Source organism: Jatropha curcas, chromosome 10 (assembly GCF_041381405.1).
Source record: "Jatropha curcas cultivar XTBG-Jc1 chromosome 10, XTBG_Jcur_1.0, whole genome shotgun sequence".
Lineage (NCBI taxonomy): Eukaryota > Viridiplantae > Streptophyta > Magnoliopsida > Malpighiales > Euphorbiaceae > Jatropha > Jatropha curcas.
This window is the reverse complement of record NC_143160.1, coordinates 7,892,646-7,909,102: the sequence shown is the minus strand read 5'-3', so window position 1 is coordinate 7,909,102 and position 16,457 is coordinate 7,892,646. Positions and strand designations below refer to the sequence as shown.

Below are 16,457 nucleotides of genomic sequence, written 5' to 3'. Positions count from 1 at the left end.
CAATGACAGAACTTGTTGCCGGAGTAGTGATCTCATCCGGTGAGGGTTCGGTCAATTTCCGGCGAATCTTGGCCACTATAAATCTAATCAAGTGGAAGAGAATATATATAGGATTAGCATATGTGCGCAAAAAGGATATTTTAGAATGTGCTGTCGAGCATCGGTACTTATGTACATCAATCATATTCCCTTTTTCATCAGTCATGCCCCATAAATATTGTGATCTTGGGCTACCCTTAAAACACACATTCTCAAGAACTAAATAGCCATAGCTAACTAGCTCTTGTATTGCACCTCCCATTTTCCTTTTTTTTATTTTTTTCTTGAAGTTCTTTGAACAAGAAAAAGAAAACAATGGTGAAGTTTTCCAAGCAATTTGAAGGTCAACTTGTGCCTGAATGGAAAGATGCCTTTGTTGATTATTGGCAACTCAAGAAAGACATCAAGAATTTCCATTTTCTTAATAACAGTACCACCACCACCGCGGCCGCCGCCGCCACCAAGCAGCACCGACAATACAATAACTTTTTTTCAACTCTTAAGAAGTACTCTCCATTTTCCCATCAACCAAGGGACCATGGAGCCATTCAAGTACTACTACTTCAAATATTTCTCTACTTTTATAATTTTTTTTGTACGTTAATTATTGTTTCTTTAAATAATATGATTGTTTCTTTTGGTGTAAACAGGTTCATACGAAACTTGCATCTTCAGCAAGTAAAGGAGATATGTACGAGACAGAATTACTTGAACAATTTGAGGATGCTGATGCTGCTAAGGAGTTTTTTGCATGTTTAGACTTGCAACTTAATAAAGTGAATCAATTTTACAAAAGTAAGGAGAAAGAGTTCTTAGAAAGAGGAGATTCTTTGAAAAAACAAATGAACATTCTCATTGAGCTCAAAACTGCATTCAAACAACAGCACGAAAATGGGACTTCTGCTCAAGATTCTAAAGAGGAGGCTTCTATATCTTGCACTATCTCTTGTGGTATTGATAAAAATTTACTCCTATTAATCCATTTCAGGAATTGGAAAAAAACAATATGAACTTTTACTAATTAATTTCCTGGTTTTATCACATAACTGCAGGATATAACATTTCACATTTTCTTGTCCTTAAAATAAGTTGACTAATACACAAAAAGTAAAAATTTTACATTCTTGATTGCAGACGAGGACTCTGTTAGAGACAGAACAGCAGAAGTACAAGTTCAGGAAACTAACACAGATGATTTGGAGAAAAATGAAGTATTAGATTCTCCAATATCAGAAGAAATGAGTAGATCAATGGGAATTATAAAAAGAGAGGATAGCAAATTAAGAACACTTTCAAGTCGAGTTTTCAGTTGCCAAGGGAAGAATTTAAAGATAAATATTCCTTTAACAAATCCTTCTCGTACTTTCTCAGCAATCAGCTATTTAGTTTGGGAAGATTTAGTTAACCAGTCATCCAGGAAATGCAACCCAGAAGGAAAAAGACTGCATATCAGTAAAACAAAGTTGAATCATGCAGAAAAAATGATTAAAGGAGCTTTTGTTGAGCTCTATAAAGGTTTAGGTTATCTCAAGACTTACAGGTAACCTACTGATACTTTTTCTTTTTCTAAATTAAAAAAAAAAAATTATTGGATTTAATTAGTTTTATAAGCAGAAGCTAATTATTTCTTGTTTATAATTTATATTACCTTTCAGGAACTTGAACTTACTAGCTTTCATAAAGATTTTGAAGAAGTTTGACAAAGTAAGTACGTAAATGATAATTATATTCTTGCATGAATATTTGATGAAAATGTGATTGTACTGATTTTTTTGTTTTATTTCTTGATCTTTAGGTCACTGGAAAACAAGTTCTTCCTATATATCTAAAAGTTGTTGAAAGCTCCTATTTTAACAGCTCAGACAAGGTAAATAAATAAGAATTAAAGTAAAATTAAACATCTGGTGCCTGTTATGGATAGAAATGTTACTGGTAGAGATCTGCAAGAAAATTATATATGATAGATTGAATTATTTTAAATGTTTGCCACTAGCAATTTTATTTCGTCCGATTATTCGCCGACATTGTCAAGTGGCTAATGATCTTGATTCTTGCAATTTACCCCTGCACCACAATTTTTTCTTTTTTGTTTTTTTATATATGGAATTTGAATTTATCAGATATGCTTGTCTGTCAAAATCTTTTTTTTTTTAAAAGAAAATTATGAATTCCAGTTATTTTGCATATAAGTAAAAAAAAAAAAAAAAAAGAAAGAAAAAACAAAAAAAAAAAATTGCTTATTAGTCTGAAAAAATGACAGGTAATGAACTTAGCAGATGAAGTTGAAGAGCTATTTATCAAAAATTTCGCTCAAGAGGATCGAAGAAAAGCTGTGAAATATCTTAAACCCCAACAGCATAAAGAATCGCATGGTGTAACATTCTTCATTGGTAAGTATCTTTGATTGAACTTAGTCTTATTAAAAATACAAGATAATATTTCTTTTTATCAATCATTTTAGTGGAAAGCTTTGTTCTTGATCACAAAATATAAGTTTTTAAAAGAAACAAAAGTAAGCATGGACCCATTAGACCACTAGAGACTTTCAAAATGAATTGTTGCAGTGACTGAATTACTTTATCTTGGTGGATGATAAAGCAGTACAGGTCCCATTTCACACCAATATTATTAATATCATATACGTTTGATACAAAATCAAGCCGTACCAATGTCTGAACAACAAAAGGGCTGTTAGAGCATAAGACAACATTGGCAATTTTGTTCACTTTTGAAAACAGTGAAGAGAAGTGCCAGTGGCCAACATTGCATATTGGACATATGACTAAGAAAACTCATGTTTCAAAAATATTTTTATTTCAATATGTGATGCCGCTTGAACTTTGCAGATTTGAGTAATTAATTTTAATTTTATCAGATTACCCAGATAATATTTAAATTTACATTTATCGAATCTTGAAAAGAATTAATCTAATCATGTCTTAAATTAATCCATCAGGATTGTTCACTGGCTGCTTCATTGCCCTCCTTGCTGCATATGTTATAATGGCTCATATTACCGGGATGTATAGACGACAGCCAGACACTGTCTACATGGAAACTGTCTATCCTGTGCTTAGGCAAGTTAATTACTCTAAAATTGATGTTTAATGTTAGTTTATTTTAGAAAATGCAGCTAATTAAAGTACTAATTTTTCTGCTATTTATGCAGTATGTTCAGCCTGCTGTTCCTACACTTGTTTCTTTATGGTTGCAACATTTTCATGTGGAGAAAGACTAGAATAAATTATAGCTTCATTTTTGAATTTGCTCATACTAAAGAGCTGAAGTACAGAGATGTGTTCTTGATATGCACGGTATCGATGACTGCTGTAGTTGGAGTGATGTTTATTCATTTATTACTTCTTACAAAAGGGTATTCATATTCCCAAGTTCAAGCCATTCCCGGTCTTCTGCTGTTGGTAATTTATTGGTCAAAGAAAAATTATTTACTTAATGCACAAAAGTTTTTGTTTAATCATAGATTAACATTACTTATTTCTTTATTTGCAGATGTTCCTCTTATTGCTAGTTTGCCCTTTTAACATATGCTACCGGTCTAGTCGTTACCGTTTCCTTTCTGTGATTAGGAACATTATTCTGTCACCTCTATACAAGGTAAAAGTAGCTTCTTTACTGTATTTCTCAAATTTTCCATTTTTTCCATTTTCATATCCTGAACAAAATACTAATTGTCTCCGCAGGTTGTGATGCTAGACTTCTTCATGGCTGATCAACTTTGTAGTCAGGTAGTTTTCTAGCAGTATTTGAAACTAAAAGTACTAAATGCTCGACATAATTAGATTTGCTGATAGTTTTCTTTATGTATTTAATAGGTTCAGATGCTTAGGAATCTCGAGTATGTGGCATGTTATTATATAACCGGAAGCTTCAAAACACAAGACTATGGCTATTGCATGAGGGCTAAGCACTACCGCGATCTTGCATATGCAGTATCCTTCCTGCCTTACTACTGGAGAGCTATGCAAGTATGTAATGGAGCTCTAGCTCTATAAATCGCCATTTTTCCTACTAATAATTTGAAATTTTGAGATTTAAGTAGGTCTTTTCTTAACTTATTGTGTGTGCAGTGCGCGAGGCGATGGTTTGATGAAGGACAGACAAGCCACCTAGTAAATTTAGGCAAATATGTATCAGCAATGTTAGCAGCAGGAGCAAAAGTAGCATATGAAAAGGAAAGAAGTGTTGGATGGCTTTGTCTTGTTGTGATTATGTCAAGTGCTGCAACAATTTACCAATTGTACTGGGATTTTGTAAAGGATTGGGGTTTGCTTCAAATGAATTCCAAGAATCCTTGGCTAAGGAATGAATTAATGCTTCGTCGAAAGTTCATTTACTACTTCTCCATGGTATATATATATACATAAATTTTTTTCAGAAGTAGAAGAAGATGCATGGGAATATTTTGCCAGCCAAAACTACTAATCTGTCAAAAATTGTCACTTCCATCTGCCATGTTATTCTGTTCTTTGATTAGACAAATCAACTTTCCCTATTACATTTTTAATTATCAATATAAAATTTCAAAGAGGAAAATGAACATATTCCTGAGAAAAATTGATGGAAAATGCCATTTTCTATGGAATTATAGACGGATAACAACACAGAAATAGATGCTGTCTGAATTTAAGTACACAAATGAAAGATGCAAAATTTTTTATGCTTCTTTATAAATAATAACAAGTACTAAGTTTTAAAGTAAATTCTAAACAAAAGTTGGTTATTTCTGTGCAGGGATTGAACCTTATCCTCAGACTTGCTTGGTTACAGACAGTTCTGCATTCGAGTTTTGAACGTGTTGACTATAGAGTAACTGGGTTATTTGTAGCTGCCCTTGAAGTCATTAGAAGAGGCCAATGGAATTTTTACAGGTAAAGAAGAATTAAAAAGAAAAATACATCTAAATTTCTTTTTCTGAATTTTATCAGTACACACACACATAAATATAATTTTCATCAGGTGAAGTCTAATAGGGAATTTTTTACAATTGGTCCAGGTTAGAGAATGAGCATCTAAATAATGCTGGCAAGTTTAGAGCAGTTAAAACAGTGCCACTCCCTTTTCATGAAGTTGATGAAGAAGACTGATGCCAATTTGCAGCAGTTGATTACAAAATTCGATTCGGGATCGAAGAAACCGAAATTTTTCCAATAGGAACCTAAGTTTTTTTTGCACAAGTTGTAGTTCTTGTTGTTGTAACAACACAACACATCAACTTGATTATTATTGTTCCATGTACATTGGAAAATAAATGGTTCATAGTTTTATACTGATTCTTCTCAAGGAAAAGAAGATATCATTAAGTACATGTCTTCTTTCCAATATTTTTTCTTTATACAAATTCTGTTTCAAATTAATTGGACTCTGTTATTGAAAGTAGTTAGCTTTGTTAAAATTATGTTTTAGCAGAATCAGTAACTCTGCACCTTAATTCATTTCAACAATGTTGCAAGTTATTATTATTATTATTATTATTATTATTATTATTATTATACAAAACCAATTGGCTTACACTAAATACAATATATATATAAACAAAAATAAAAATCAATATTAGGAAGAAAATTTTATTTCACTCCACAAAAATTTATAACTTCAGTTGAAGAAAGAAAAGGTATATATTATTTAAAAAACAAAAGGGATTAAGTTATTTTCAGAATAAAAAAACAAAAAGGAATATATGTGTATCCAATACCTGGAAGCTGTTTGCTCGCAGTTCGCAAGATCAAACCTATGGCTGCATTGCCTAATTGTAGTTTCTCTGGCGCCAAATTTTCAAATCTCAAGATCAAATCTCGCCGACCCACCAATTCTCTTTCGTCTTCTAACTTCTTCAAACCAATTTTTTCCGCCAACACGTACCCTAGCTTCTCGCTCACCAGGTCACAAGCCCAAATGCCCTCTCTGTTTTTTCTCTTTTTCCCCAAAATTGTCTGCTTAAAATTTCAAATTTGATTACCGAACTTTGAAATAAATAACACTTCTATTATTTTTTTTTTCCAGGCCGAAAACCTCTCAGACGAAATTAATATCGCCCAAACGCTCGTACCGGTTAGTTGCAGTCGCTGGGTTGGTGGATGGCAATTCCGAGACATACCCAGAATCGGAACCGATCGATTTCAATAAGGTATGTGAATCTGATTGTTTGGTTTCAGTTTAATTAGTTAAATTTCGGTGCTTTACGTTGTTGTTTGCTTTGATGATTACACAAAGTTTGAGGTTTTATGTGGATGAGTGATGGTGCTTAATCTGGGAATTTATGGGCAAGGCAGTTTTCTTAGATGTTAAGGAGTGATTTAAAGCTGCCATTTTTCTGCTTTTTTGCATGTGTTTCTAGGATGAAACTATTGACACAAAACTGCCTAGGAGGAGCTTGCTTGTGCAATTCACTTGTGGTGAATGCGGTGAAAGAACACAGAGGCTTATAAACCGATTAGCCTATGAACGGGGGCTTGTTTATGTACAGGTACTTCTTTGTTGACTTTTATTTGCGAGATGCTTGTTCTTTACACAGCAATGCTGTTAAACATTTATTCTGATATAGTTTTTATTTGTAAATTGTGATTTTGCAGTGCTATTCTTAAAGTTATAAGATGTGTGCTTATAGTTTTTGCTTACGATGAAAATTGTTATATCTATCATTTCTGGGAAACTTATAACCTAAGACATGGAATGCTAAGGCTTCTATGTTTATCTTCAAGCAACAAGAAGCTCTACTGAAATTAAAAACTCACATTTTCACAAAGAAATGCTGTTGATATCAAATAGGGATTAACATGTCAAGGAAATGTAAGTTTTCAATTTCAATGAGAGGAAAAATAATGATATATGCTAAACTTGCAAGAAAATATTTGGCCTGAATGAATGAACTTGAGAAAAGAAAAATCATAGTTTTGTTAACTGCTGAAATTCAGACTACATGTAGAATATATTCTTTGCACCTATCCTTAGTATATTTTTGTGTTTCTTATTAGTGTGCAGGGTGTGAACGATATCACAAATTAGCCGACAATCTTGGTCTCATTATTGAATATGATTTGCGGGAGGAAGTAACTGCAGAATCAAATACAGATCAAGTTTGACAAGTGATGATGAGTTTCAGTATTCAAACAGTTTTCTCCTTCGGAGATTTTCATTTGTGATTATAATTCAAACCTCTTCTTTATTATATACTAACTTTATAAGAATTGAAAAAATACAAAAATGTTGAATTTCCATTGGTGTCTCTTTTACATGATAATTCCTTTTTATATGAATTTCCATTGATCTTTATTTGTGCATATAAAATTATCTGCCTTCATGATATGATATTTCTAAAAACTGCAACTTGTAATAAGCAGCAGAAAAGCAACAGCTAATGTCCTTGCCCACATTCCAGACCTTCCTCCTAGTTGATAATGTGCATTTCCTCCATTCTGTAAGCCAAGAAAAGAAAAAAACAGAATAATAATTGAAAATAATTTGGTGTCAATAATTCTTTTTCATTGAAATTTAAATATTAATTTTGACAGTTGATCTATCAGTCCTAGATACGAGGAATTGTGTAATGTACCAGATTTGGTGATGGTGCAGGAGCTGTGTCATCAGAATCTGTTGCTGGTGGTGTTGGTGGGGCTGGAGGGCTAGGGGGAGTTGGTGCTGGGGCTGGTGGATGATGATGCTTCTTGTGCTTATGGCTGTGTCTTCTTCTCTTTTTGTGCTTGGGTGGAGCTGGTGCAGGTGAAGGCACTAATTCAGGTGTTGGTGCTGGTGGTGGAGTTGCTGGCACTGGGGCTGGTGATGGAGTAGCCAGTGCTGGCGCTGGTGTTGGGGATGCCTTTGCTGGTGAAGGTGCCGGTGTTTCCACAGCTGGAGCTGGTGCTGGTGTCTCCTTTGCAGGTGCTGGTGCAGGAGGTGCTTGGGCTGGAGCAGGGGACACCTGTGGAGGTGGTAATGCAGGTGGTGGTGGCAGTATGGGTGGTGGAGATGGAGCTGCAGTTGGAGGAGTTAGTGATGGTTGTGGTGGTGGAATTTGAGGAGGTGGGACAGCAGGGCTGACAGCCGGTCCTGCTTTAGGAGATGGTGGTGATATGGGAGTGGTTATAGCTGGAGGTGTTGCTGCACTAACTGGTGGTTGTGTGGGTGCTATGGGTGTGGTTGTACGTGGAGGCGTGGTAGTTGTAGGTGGAGGTGTTATAGGCAAAGTCACTGGTGATGCTGCTGGTGTTTGGGCATTGATAATGGTTAATGGGAAACAGAGGCAACCCAAGATGAAAACCAAAAAAACTGAACCCATTTTTTGTTGTGATGAGAACAAAACAAATAATGATTATATAGAGTTATAAGCAAAAGGAATTTAAATGTGAAAAACAAAAAAGGTTGGTCCAGTATTGGATGGAGAAATGTAGCATTCAATGGAATGCTACATCTTTTCTAATGATTTAGAGTGAGCAAGTTATTTATTCTGTTTGAAAACGTTGCAAAATAAAAGAAATATTTCTCATTTCAGTTTTTAAAATCACGGTATTTAGTCCATTCATTCATATCATTGATGTTAGAAATGTTGGTGTCGTTTAAGGATTTCATTTATGATTTGTTTCTATTGTAGAGAATAACATAAACTTGATATCAAAGTTTAGTGTTTTTATGAGTATTTCTCTCCAAATAGTTCACTAATATAACTAGTCAAATTTTCCAATATGGGATAAGACAAACAAGGAGGGAAGTAGATGGAATTTGCTGGTGCTAAAAACTTTTATCTACTCTGGACTGACCACGACGTTGATCCTAACACAACCTAAACATTGTTGAGCGGTCATTGTCTGATTAAAGATGCAAGAGGAAAACAAGGTCAGGTACCCTTTTCTGGTCTCATTTTCTTTGGTATCCAGTTATATATATTTTGCTTTTTTAAGACACCATACCCTATTCATAATTTTCCTTTGCAAGGCATTTTTGTATCTAATTCTAGTGCCCGTCTGAGCTGATGTAATCTAATTGATCTTTTCATCCTCCTATAGAAATGTGATGAGTGAGAATTCTCAGGTTATGAATTTTTAGTAAACATATAATTGATTTATTCCAATCCTCAAAAAACGCTTACAAGTAAAATCCAAGCAATGCTTTTAGCTTTTGCTAGAATCATATGACTTCACTGCAAGCCTGGTTAACAGTGCATGCCTAGTGTTGGAGGGGCGTCCAGAGGCCATCAAATTGTATATTTTACTGCTATGAGTCAAAAGCATCCTACTTTTTGAAGTCTAGTGAACCTAAAAATAAAAAATGAAAATTTATAATGTGATACATATAAAATTTGTAATCAACCTTCTGACTGGTAATAATTGGGAATTGATTTGCCAGCTATATCAAAATCGTACCCACTACTTGTGTACCTGAATAATGAAAAAGGAACTGTGTTTGGCAATAAGATTTACACAGAAAATGAAAGGAGAGGAAAAGGAAAAAGTTCAACATAGAAAATGAAAGAGAGAAAAAGGGAAAAGTTAAACCACAAATTGCATTCAACCATTCCGATTACACAGCTAATCCTCCCTTACAAACACAAAAAGGCATGGAAAATATCATGCATCTTCCGAAGGATTTTTGATTGCTGGCTTGCAATTGGAAGAGAAGGTTTGGGAGGCAAATCTTCATTCTTCACCTTTTTCCTTCTCCTAAGCTGGAAGAATTGCTGCATTACATCTGCACACTCTGATGCCAGTATCCCTCGTCGGATTGTCATTTTTGGATGGAAAGGATGAACTGGAGCAGCTGGCTTATCTGTTGGTTCAGGGCCATTTCCTCCTCCCTCATTAGGAAAAAGCCTGCAAAGTATTCGTGATACATTAGAAATTCAAGGAAGCTTCTGACAGAGAAAAGAAAATACTTTTGTTTTAGTACATCTAAATTTTTTACCACATTATTAACCATTCAAACAATGTTCTTCATGATACTAATCCAAATATCAGTTTTAACAAAGGAACTTTGATCTGTTCTCAAGGGAACAATACCAGAAATTAGCACTTGAGATCTCTATTAGGAGGTCTGCCATGAGGAAAGGCAGCAGCGGGGGTGCATGGAGGATTGTGCGCGGTGCAAGTGCAGTCGGTCGGTTGTGGGAAGGGGAAAGATACCCTCTAGCATTCCAAAAAATAAGCACTCTAAATATAGGACTAATATCAAAGAGGATTTTTTAATTTTATATTTTGCTGGTAATCAGAAAAGTAGACATTAATAAGATTCGAGCTCTCTCAGTTGTATTACCAAGAAGTTCCAGATCATTCTGGCATTTCAGTCATAATAATTTAGATGGCTGCTAGAAAGTGATTCATCATTTCCTTTTGCTTTCTTTGCAAATGAAAGATAAGAAAAAGAAAAGAACTGGTAATATGCAGGATGAGCCATATATGCATTGTATTTTGGTGCCCATGGCCATCAGATTCATTCTAAGGCATCGCCAGGATTACTGATGGAAGTACCACAGAAAGGGAACCATCCAGAAAGACAAGTGTATTCAGTTGAAAGAACAAGAGCAGATTATTGATAACTCTCATCATTGAAATTATAATCCTTCAGATGTGGAGTAATTTAGTATCAATCTAACCACACCTCAACATAGTCTTAGCACAACAAGGGGCCAAAAAGAGGAGAAATTCTCAAAATTACTACCCTTAATTTGAAGACTAGTGCAGCCCTAAGAATACCTGTTAAATTGAAACATTAAAAACATGGTTTACCTCATTCATAAAAATCTTTTTGGAGGAAAGAAGAAGAGTTACAAAATGCAAGAGAATTCTTGAAGAAAAAAGCCAGTAGCTTACCTAATCCAGCTTCCATCAGCTCCAAGAAGCTTATTGGGAGCTCCCCATATAAGACTGTCTATTCTTGCTTGAAGTATTGCTCCAGCACACATAGGGCATGGTTCAAGTGTTACATAAAGTGTGGTGTCCTGAGAATCAACAGATCAGAAACAACATATTTTAATGCAACATTCAACAGAAAAAGGTGATGTTTCTCAAGAATATGAATCCATATAATCAAAAAAAAAAAAAAAGGAGACCGGTTGGGGGTGGGGGAAGAGGAAGGAGAGGAGATGGAGAAAGAAATTGTGAATTTGCTGGATTAATCTCGTAACTGTTCTTGCGAAACCATAGCTTTAATTAACCATTCAATGTTTGCATTTCTATATATTGAAAACCTTTTGAAGGTAAGAGACTCAGACAGGAAAAGAATACCATCTTAATTTAAGATTTGCGAAATTTGTTGTTTAAAGGTTTTATATGTTGTAAAATTACAAGTTTATGGTTGAATTTGAGCCCACAAAAAACAAAATTGGGTGGATTGAATCTACATCGAATTACAGCAATTTAGAACTGAACGTGGTGATAATAAAGAGAAAAACATATCCATACACCCAGGCAAGCGCAACTAGGATTCAAGGTTGCTTCATGCAATCCTCCAGAATGCTAAATGCTTCTAGAAGCTCTACAGGAATTCATATCCATTCCCCCATCAAAACTAAAGCTTTATAAGTATTAAGGGCTATACATCAAAAGTGAGACCAGAAACAGCACAATTATTTATACTTCAATTGCCTTGCAGACGCAGTGGTCAGCACTGCCACTTATGCTCACATCTAAAGACTAAAACATTGTTTATTGCAGCTACTTCATGCTTCTAATCTGATATTTTTGACGCTCAAATTTTATCATTAAAAGCATTTCAGATGCAAGGATAGTAAGAAGTTTCCAGGCTATCAACTTGAAAAGGTTTTCTCCTCCCTTCCATATTTTGATTCTGATACTTGAAAAATCAACTTTCGGCAGAATTCATAATTTACCATCAAGTTTCTCCTTTTCATATATCAAACTCAGTTAACTAATTGCTGAACTTTGTAAAGTCATAATTAACTCGAACTGAAAAAATCAATTAGTCTAAAAGAATTAAAGTCTTAAAAAAGGACATGCACTTGGGACAAAGGGAGTAAATGCAGGTTATGAAAAAGATAAATTACCGCGAGCCTCCAGGTCTGAAGATTGTTTGAAGCCTCCCGTATACAAATCATTTCTGCATGGGCAGTAGAGTCCCGTAACTCCTCCACACTAAAACATAGATCTCCAAGTAAGAACCCAAAGCATTGCAAGCACTACATCAGACAATTAAAAAGCATTTATAAAACCTACAGGTTGTATCCACGAGCAATAATTTTCCCATGTTGCACCAGAACAGCCCCAACAGGCACCTCCCAAGTATCAGCAGCCTTCTTGGCTTCTAGCAGTGCTTCTCTCATGAACATTTCATCAACTTTTCGCTGCTCATTTTCACGTATATATGCTTCTTCCCATTCATCAAATGTATCCCTAACAACTTGCTGGGTCCGTTGAAGTCTCCTCTGTTTCAATTTGCTATTCTTCCCATCAGGATCTGATACATCAGTTGACTTTGCACTAGCAGTTTGCTCCATAAGCTCCATTGAGCTACTGACAGGCACATCAGTTCTACCCCTACCATAACTCTCTTCTACAGTAGGAGAGCTCATGCCACTATAAGGCAGTGGTGCAGATGATGATTCCTTTAATTCTACATTAGGAGAGAAAAACTGAGAACTCCTTCCACTTTGACTCCTTGTTCCTGACAAACTCTTCCCATTGTGTTCCCAAATAAGGTTTTCTTCTTCAGAAGGAGAGGAAATGCCTTTTGATGTGGACCCACTTTTCAATATAGTTGAAGCAAATGATTTATCTTCTTCATGCTGTCTTATTATGTCCTTTGATCCAATTGCACCAGACATTTCTCCCTGACTCTGAGTAGAAGTTTGCATTAGTTGCAGATGATGAGAAGAAGTGACATCTTGAGGCATGCTTCTTCTTTCCCTTTCCACATTCTTATCACGTTTTTCTTCATGTTCATGGCCAGAAAACCATGCCTCACTACTAACAGAAGCATTTGATGAATTCTTACCACCTGACCTTCTGACTGATTTGGGGGTTTCAGCACGTGAACCCCAGCGTAATCGAACTATATCTGCTATGATACTCCACATGGACTTTCCAGTCCTAACTACAGTAGTCTTAGTTGCTATGCTACCCTCCGGTGCTTCTATCTCATTAGGTTCCTGAATAGATGTCGCTGCCACATCCCACATTTCATCAGAAGGACCCTTTACTCCAGAACCACCAGATGATCTCCTTGAGTCCCGTTCCTTCAACCGTAAGTCTCCAGAACCATATTGACCAGAGCCCTCTCCCTTCTCACCTTCATATATCAAGTCAGAATGTTTATCCTTTTGGATTTCAGATGCCAATGCTTCATGTTTTGCCGACTCCACGAATTCCCCAACAAACTGCATTGATGACTCCTCTAGACGATAGGCCGAACCCATAGCATCTTCAGGGACCACAAGTTTCAAAGGTTCCTCATACATCTCACCCTTCTCATCTCTTCCACGTTGTTCCTGCTTTGACGTTGGATTTCTCCCTCCTGAATTCAAATAAATAGCACTTGAGCTGCTTTCAGAAGTTTCTCGGAGAACTTCTTGTTTTGCAATCCCACTAATTGTATCAACATGTGATGAATCACGAGCTACCACTTGTGGAAATGGCGGTAGCATTATTACCTGCGAACTTTGGTAATCCCCCTCCTCCACATCAGTCTTTTGTCTACTGGCCTGAGAAACCATATTCAGGTATGCTTGAGAACCAGAGGCCTCTTGTGAAGTTTTTTCTTGAAAACTCGACACTTCAGTGGCCATGTGAGACTCATTTCTTGATATGAACTGACTGATGCTTCCATCAGTTTGATTATTTCTTTCTCCTGTTTCTTGAATAGGTTTCACAAATGATGTCAATTCACTTCCTTGATCAATCATTCTCTTTCCTGATGCTTTTCGAGAATCATTGACAGTTTCTACATTAGAAGCATGAATCACTGCTACATTGGTTACGTTCACTGATATATTAGTGGCATCTTGGGATCCTTTTCTGGATTGAATTCTCTGAGTAATTTTTTGATCCGTGTGGGGCCTTTGCTCTTTTGCTTCAACTGAATGATGAACAACACCCATACTTCCTTGTTGGATCTCCATTCCATTTCCAGATCGTAATATGGATGTCTTTCTGCCATTTTTGTCATGTATTTCTGATATTTCAGAGAGCTGTTGTGTTCCTCTTCTTGACTCAATTTGTCCAGTTAAGCGCTCCAATTTCTGGTGGCATTTCTCATTTGTCTCCCCAACAGACTCAAGATTTCTATCTTCTTCGCGGATTTTCATTCTAGACTCGGACTGCCTCTGCAAATTAGAAACTCTTTCCCTGTCGATATTTTCAATTTCTGACATTGCAGTGAGCTGCAAGGTGTTTCTTCTTTTATCACTCTGTCCAGTAGTTTCAGTAACTTTATTACGACATTCACCTCTTCGTTCCCCAACCAAATCTACATCTAGAGACAGGTTTTCTTCTCTGCCATTGTATAGGGAAGTTTTTCTTACATTGTTTGGTTGGATTTCCTGCATATTAGCAATTTCCTGGTAATTTGTTCTGAACTGAGACTGTTCTGTGACTTGTTCACCTGTTTGACTATATTGCTTCCTTGTTCCTTTCTCAAAATTGACTGCCAAATTTAACTTCTCATTCTTGTTATCAATTTGTTTGTGAGAGCCTGAAACCATCTCAAAGTCACTTTCAATTGTCCTTCCCATTCTTGAGTCCAATTGTGAGGATTCCATTTTGGACTCTATTTCATCAATCTCAGTAAGTTTCTTCTCAGATTTCTTTCTCAAATCCCAATCAGCACCTTTTCTTATGGTACTAGTCCCCTGCTCGAAAACCTTTCTATGGCCCGCATCTCCATGCCTTTCATACTCTCCCAACACATACCCCTCAAATTTATCCTCACTGCTCCATAACTCTTCCTTATATCCACTTGATGATTCTTCCAGTAAACCAACACGCTCATCTTGAGCTTCATTATCATGCTCAAAATCCCCCGTGGAAGAAAGCGAGTAATAAGACGAAAAACTAGAGCTTGCTTTTCTGTCCCTGCAGTTCTCACCTCTAGCAACATTTTTCATTTCTTCTCTCCCCTCCCTATCCTCTTCCCTTCTCAATTCTTTCCTTTCTTTCTTCCTTCCAAATTTTGTTCTCTCTTCCTCCCTTCTATACTCTTCCTTCCTCAACTCACTTGTAACTGCCTCCAACTCACTCTTTGACACGCTCTCCAATAAACCCACCCTAGCATTCTTCTTCCTCCGCTGCTTATATGCACCACCAAAATTACTTCTCTTTCCCATTTCCACTCTCTTTGACAAAATTCCATTTTCATTTCTATCATCTAAATACTCCTCAGTCACTTCCTCGCTCAAAAAATTGATCACAGCCTCAGCATCAGCAGCACTACTAAAACACCGCCTTTCACGCAAATTTACGTCGCCCCCAACCCTTTCCTTCTTTCTCCTCCCAATTCTTGCCCCACTACTCTCCTCTTGAAAAACCCTTCCGTTCTTTCTCCTCTCAATTCTTGCACCACCACTTTCCTCTTTAAAAGAACAAGAAACCTCATAACAACCATGATCAAGGCCATAAGCCGGGATCCGGTAATAATACCGGTCCCTACCGCCAAAGATAAGTCTTTTACATGGCGAGAACTGAATAAGAGTGGATTGCCTCAACCCATAAAATAAGCTGGGCTTTATAGGCAGCCTATGATTGGCAAATGATGATTCACAACAAGAACAACAATTATAACACAAAGAACAGCATTGTGAAGATGGCGATTGTAATGGGCTCCTATCAAATCTATCATTTAATAAGTTAGTGTAGTCATCGAAGGAAAATGAAAGAGACCCTTTTGTTCTAAGTGTTAATACAGCTGAGCTACCAATGCAAGGATTGTACATATCTCTGTGCTATAAAGGGGAAAAAAAAGTGAGAAAGAGAGAGATAAAGGCTTTACCTTGAAGGTTTTTGTTAAGTATACGAAGCTGAAGCTGAAACTGAGAGTGAAACCTTGTGGGCATGGATTGGACATAGATTCGCCACTGGTAATTGGTAAGTTAAGACTATTTTTGTTGGACCCCAATTGAAGATGAGAGAAAGCGAGAAGTTTGAAATTGTCTGAATCGACTCGCTGAGTTGATCTAATTCACTAATTGGCATTGGCGACAATGGGCTTTTGCCTAGTGTTTTTTATCTTGGGCTTTTCGTTGGGTTGATTGAACTTGAACAACCCCTTGCTTAGACTGAAAAATCCCCTAAGCCAAAAATTAACAGTATTATTATTATTATTATTATCCGATTCGAAGTTTAATTCGTAAAACTAAAATAAAAATTCAAAAATTAATCTCTACTAATTTTACATCAAAATAATAATTTAATAACTATACACCTTTAAATGTTATTGATTAATATTTTAAATATAAACCTTAA

At 36.1% G+C, this 16,457-nt stretch overlaps 4 protein-coding genes across 5 annotated transcripts; 2 read left to right on the top strand and 2 right to left on the bottom strand.

The window, feature by feature from the left end:
• PHO1;H1 (EXS (ERD1/XPR1/SYG1) family protein) lies at nt 1-5,365 on the top strand. The gene is made up of 14 exons (XM_012226608.4): nt 1-591; nt 690-990; nt 1,174-1,579; nt 1,695-1,743; nt 1,835-1,906; nt 2,300-2,429; nt 2,996-3,116; nt 3,209-3,458; nt 3,550-3,654; nt 3,741-3,785; nt 3,873-4,025; nt 4,128-4,406; nt 4,792-4,928; nt 5,054-5,365. Exons 1-14 carry the CDS (start codon nt 355-357, stop codon nt 5,142-5,144), a joined length of 2,376 nt encoding a protein of 791 aa, XP_012081998.1. The 5' UTR covers nt 1-354; the 3' UTR covers nt 5,145-5,365.
• A 329-nt stretch (nt 5,366-5,694) lies between these two features.
• Nucleotides 5,695-7,272, top strand: LOC105641948 (Zim17-type zinc finger protein). Its single transcript, XM_012226606.4, has 4 exons — nt 5,695-5,939; nt 6,061-6,184; nt 6,395-6,523; nt 7,032-7,272. The coding sequence occupies exons 1-4, from the start codon at nt 5,791-5,793 to the stop codon at nt 7,137-7,139; spliced, it is 510 nt and encodes a 169-aa protein (XP_012081996.1). The 5' UTR covers nt 5,695-5,790; the 3' UTR covers nt 7,140-7,272.
• On the bottom strand, nt 7,245-8,441 carry AGP19 (arabinogalactan protein 19). The gene is made up of 2 exons (XM_012226607.4): nt 7,610-8,441; nt 7,245-7,472 (listed from the first exon to the last, which is right to left on the bottom strand). The coding sequence occupies exons 1-2, from the start codon at nt 8,330-8,332 to the stop codon at nt 7,371-7,373; spliced, it is 825 nt and encodes a 274-aa protein (XP_012081997.1). The 5' UTR covers nt 8,333-8,441; the 3' UTR covers nt 7,245-7,370.
• A 907-nt stretch (nt 8,442-9,348) lies between these two features.
• On the bottom strand, nt 9,349-16,145 carry TADA (tRNA arginine adenosine deaminase). Of its 2 annotated transcripts, XM_020682438.3 has the most exons (5): nt 12,219-16,145; nt 12,050-12,137; nt 10,857-10,984; nt 10,047-10,172; nt 9,349-9,860 (listed from the first exon to the last, which is right to left on the bottom strand). In XM_020682438.3, the coding sequence occupies exons 1-5, from the start codon at nt 15,926-15,928 to the stop codon at nt 9,590-9,592; spliced, it is 4,323 nt and encodes a 1,440-aa protein (XP_020538097.1). In that variant the 5' UTR covers nt 15,929-16,145; the 3' UTR covers nt 9,349-9,589. The 2 variants fall into 2 exon arrangements, with proteins under 2 accessions (XP_020538097.1, XP_012081995.1); XM_012226605.4 differs by lacking the exon at nt 10,047-10,172 and having other exon boundaries at nt 12,219-16,143.
• Between the last annotated feature and the right edge of the window lie 312 nt (nt 16,146-16,457).